This window comes from Echinops telfairi, unplaced genomic scaffold (assembly GCF_000313985.2).
Source record: "Echinops telfairi isolate 266 unplaced genomic scaffold, ASM31398v2 ScPeMD7_3509;HRSCAF=4178, whole genome shotgun sequence".
NCBI lineage: Eukaryota > Metazoa > Chordata > Mammalia > Afrosoricida > Tenrecidae > Echinops > Echinops telfairi.
Genome location: NW_022107407.1, coordinates 15,913,006 through 15,916,024, shown reverse-complemented (window position 1 = coordinate 15,916,024; position 3,019 = coordinate 15,913,006). Strand labels below are relative to the sequence as shown.

Below are 3,019 nucleotides of genomic sequence, written 5' to 3'. Positions count from 1 at the left end.
TATATATATATATATATATATATGTATAAATTATTGTCAAATCCTAATTTTCATGTTGATTATAGGCACCCATGAATTCTTATTATATTCCTAGAAGTGAACAACAACAACAAAACATTCATGGACAAATGATGAGAGTATGTCATAAATCCATGGGTCTCAAAATGTGTTCCATGATCCAGTACCATCAATACCAACTGGAAACTTACTACAAGTGCAAATCATTGAGACCTACTCAGGATCTGCTGAACCAAAATTGGGGGGATGGGCCCAAATAGTAATATGTGTTTTTAAAAGTGGTCTAAATGAATCTGATATATGCTAAATATTGAGAACCAATATCAGAAACCAAAAGATAAGTCTTCGAGTCTGTATACCTGTGGTCCAACAAACACAAAAGAATATTGTCATCAGACTTTTTTTGTTATTAGTTGAGTTTTGGATGAGGGAGAAGTTGAGACTCTATTTCTTCTTGATACTCCGATATCAAGTATTTTAAAAAACCAACCATAATTCCTAGTTACACCTCCGTGTAGTCCTGAATTTTATTACGTAGGGCCAAAAGGAAAACCCTGGACGAGTTGTGGACACAATGGCTGCAACAATGGGCTGAAGCTTAACAACTGGGAGGATGGTGTGGGATGAGGCAGTGTTTTATTCTGCTGGACGGAAAGTGGGAATGGCCTCCCTGCCACCTATTGGAACCACTTTCAGAAACTAACCTGACTTCTGTAAACGGGGAAAAGAATCTTCAAGAGGTACACTAGCAGCTTGAAATGGAAAAGTTGTACTGGTTCAACACAACACAGGCAACTTCCCGAAGAACAAACTGTAGGCTGCATGTGGGACTACCTGTTGAGAATCACTGGACATCACTGCCCAAGACACCGTGTAATCTCTAGAGTTTTGTATTTCTCTGCAAATGTTACACCAAGAAGCATTGTCTCTTCAAGATAACTGTGATACCTTATGAACCTCCACCAACTCATGTTCCAGCCTTGCTTCCCTCTTTAGGAAACCAGCTTTGGTGGTAATAACTTTCGGTTTTAGAGGTCTGATTCGGGGTTGTGTCACAAAGTCTGGAAGACATGACTCAAGTTCCACTAGTCCTGTCAGAAGAAAACACATGTTCTTAGCACTGGTGCTTAAATCGAACATTTTCAAAGTATATTGTAATGTCAAATAGCTGTTTGGCCAAGTGGCTTCATTTAGAATTATGGAAAAAGTGTATCTCATAGAATATACTATCCTTGAAAGGTAAACAAAATTTCAATACAATTAATTCTCATGTTTTCAGGCTTAAACTATAAAATGAGAATTTTATTCTAAATGAAAATATTACCCGACAAAAAGTAGTAAATAAATAACCAGTAGAAAATTACCAATTCTATGAAACTCCTATCACCATTCTAAAGTGGGTGTAGACCAACTTATCATAGTCTGTCCTCGCACTGGCCAGGCAGAGCTACCGTTTCAGCAGTCGTGGTCATCAACTCATGATCTTGGCCATGTAATGCTTGAACCTGTCAGCTGGAATTTAAATATTGGCAGCTCCAGGGCTACAGACGAAATCTATTCCAAAGTATGCCTTAAGATCTCATTTGCATGTAAAAATAGGAACAGGTACATACCGTTCTTATTTAATACAAGAAAAGACTCAAAGCCTTTTCACTGCTTTCAGTGCTATACATTCAGCAAGTGAGGGTGATTATGAAGAATTTGCTGCAAATAGGGGGAAATTTACATAGCATTAAAGCGCAAGTAGGAATTGTCCTGACATGTTCTAAACCTAAAGGTTTTATTTTCTTTCTTTCCTTTGCCTTTCCTTCCTTCCTTTCTTCTTTCTTCCTTACTATACCCTAAATAAGCTTTGCTTCTCAAAACCCAAGCTATCAAGTCGATAGGGACCACAGAGCAGCTAACTGATGAGTTTGAACTACTAACCTTTCCATTAATAGCCCAACATGTAACCACTACATCACCCAGGCTCCCACTTGGGAGGGCTCCTCTGTTTTGCTTAAACTCTATAAAAGAGAAAACCCTTTCTGTGAATCTAGCCTCTTTACCTCCATGCTCACTTAAAATCTGCTTTGTAAACCTTGGTGTAAAAGTGTTTTTTTAAGGGGGAACCCAAGTCTCCATTTTCACCATTAATATTTTTATTAAAATCCTTAAGAATGGATGTGGTATGTTAGGCTATAGGTTTCCAAACTTCTTGGGCCTACTGCCCAGTTGATATCATGAGGTGGTCTTTTGTTCTGGCCAGCCCTCACCTGAGCCACCTTTCATCCAACATCTATCATCAGATGGGAGCTGGAGGTCATTTAGACTTTCTTTGAATGGAGTCAACCTACAGTTACTTTTAAGGAGTCGTTTAACAGTAATATTATATTGCAAAAATTAGGAAAATGCCACAAATATGAAAAAATAAGAAAAAAAGCACCCCAAATACAACTACCCAGAGAAAACTGTTGACATTTCAGTAATTAATTCTCAGTACACATGGGGTTACCATGAGTCACAATCAACTTGATGGCAACAGGTATTGGCGACTGGATTTCGATCATGCATTTTAGAATACATACTTGAAATCATAGTCTAAGTAGAAATTTCCTTTTTTTCCGACTTAACATTATAGTTTATAAATAGGCTATGTAAATAAAATGTTTGATTTGTATTATTTTAATAGTTACAAAAGTTCCATTATATGTATATATCCCTACTGCTGATAATATAGGATATTTCCTTTTTCTCCACTATTATAAGTGTTATGGGAAGCTTTGGCCATGTTTCAGATTTTATTTTCAACATATATGACCTAAAATGAAATTGCTGGGCCAAAATGCATGTAAAAGAATAAGATTCGATGAACAATCTGGAGGAGAAAACAACGGGGCTGACAGTTCCGGGGGAACATGGGATAGGGGGAGGTGGGGGGAAGGGAAGAGGTGTTAACAAACCCAGGGACAGGGAAACAACAAGCGATCCAAATTGGTAGGGAGGTGGGTGTGGGAGACCT

At 37.9% G+C, this 3,019-nt stretch overlaps 1 protein-coding gene across 2 annotated transcripts in view; it reads right to left on the bottom strand.

Annotated features, from left to right (window-relative positions):
* CFAP91 (cilia and flagella associated protein 91) overlaps positions 1-3,019 on the bottom strand; it is a 135,630-nt gene that overhangs the window by 105,561 nt on the left and 27,050 nt on the right. For both annotated transcript variants that reach the window (XM_045294270.1, XM_004709828.2), the window contains exon 10: positions 967-1,109. In XM_045294270.1, the coding sequence (XP_045150205.1) occupies positions 967-1,109 (143 nt within the window). The remainder of the gene's footprint in view (positions 1-966; positions 1,110-3,019) is intronic.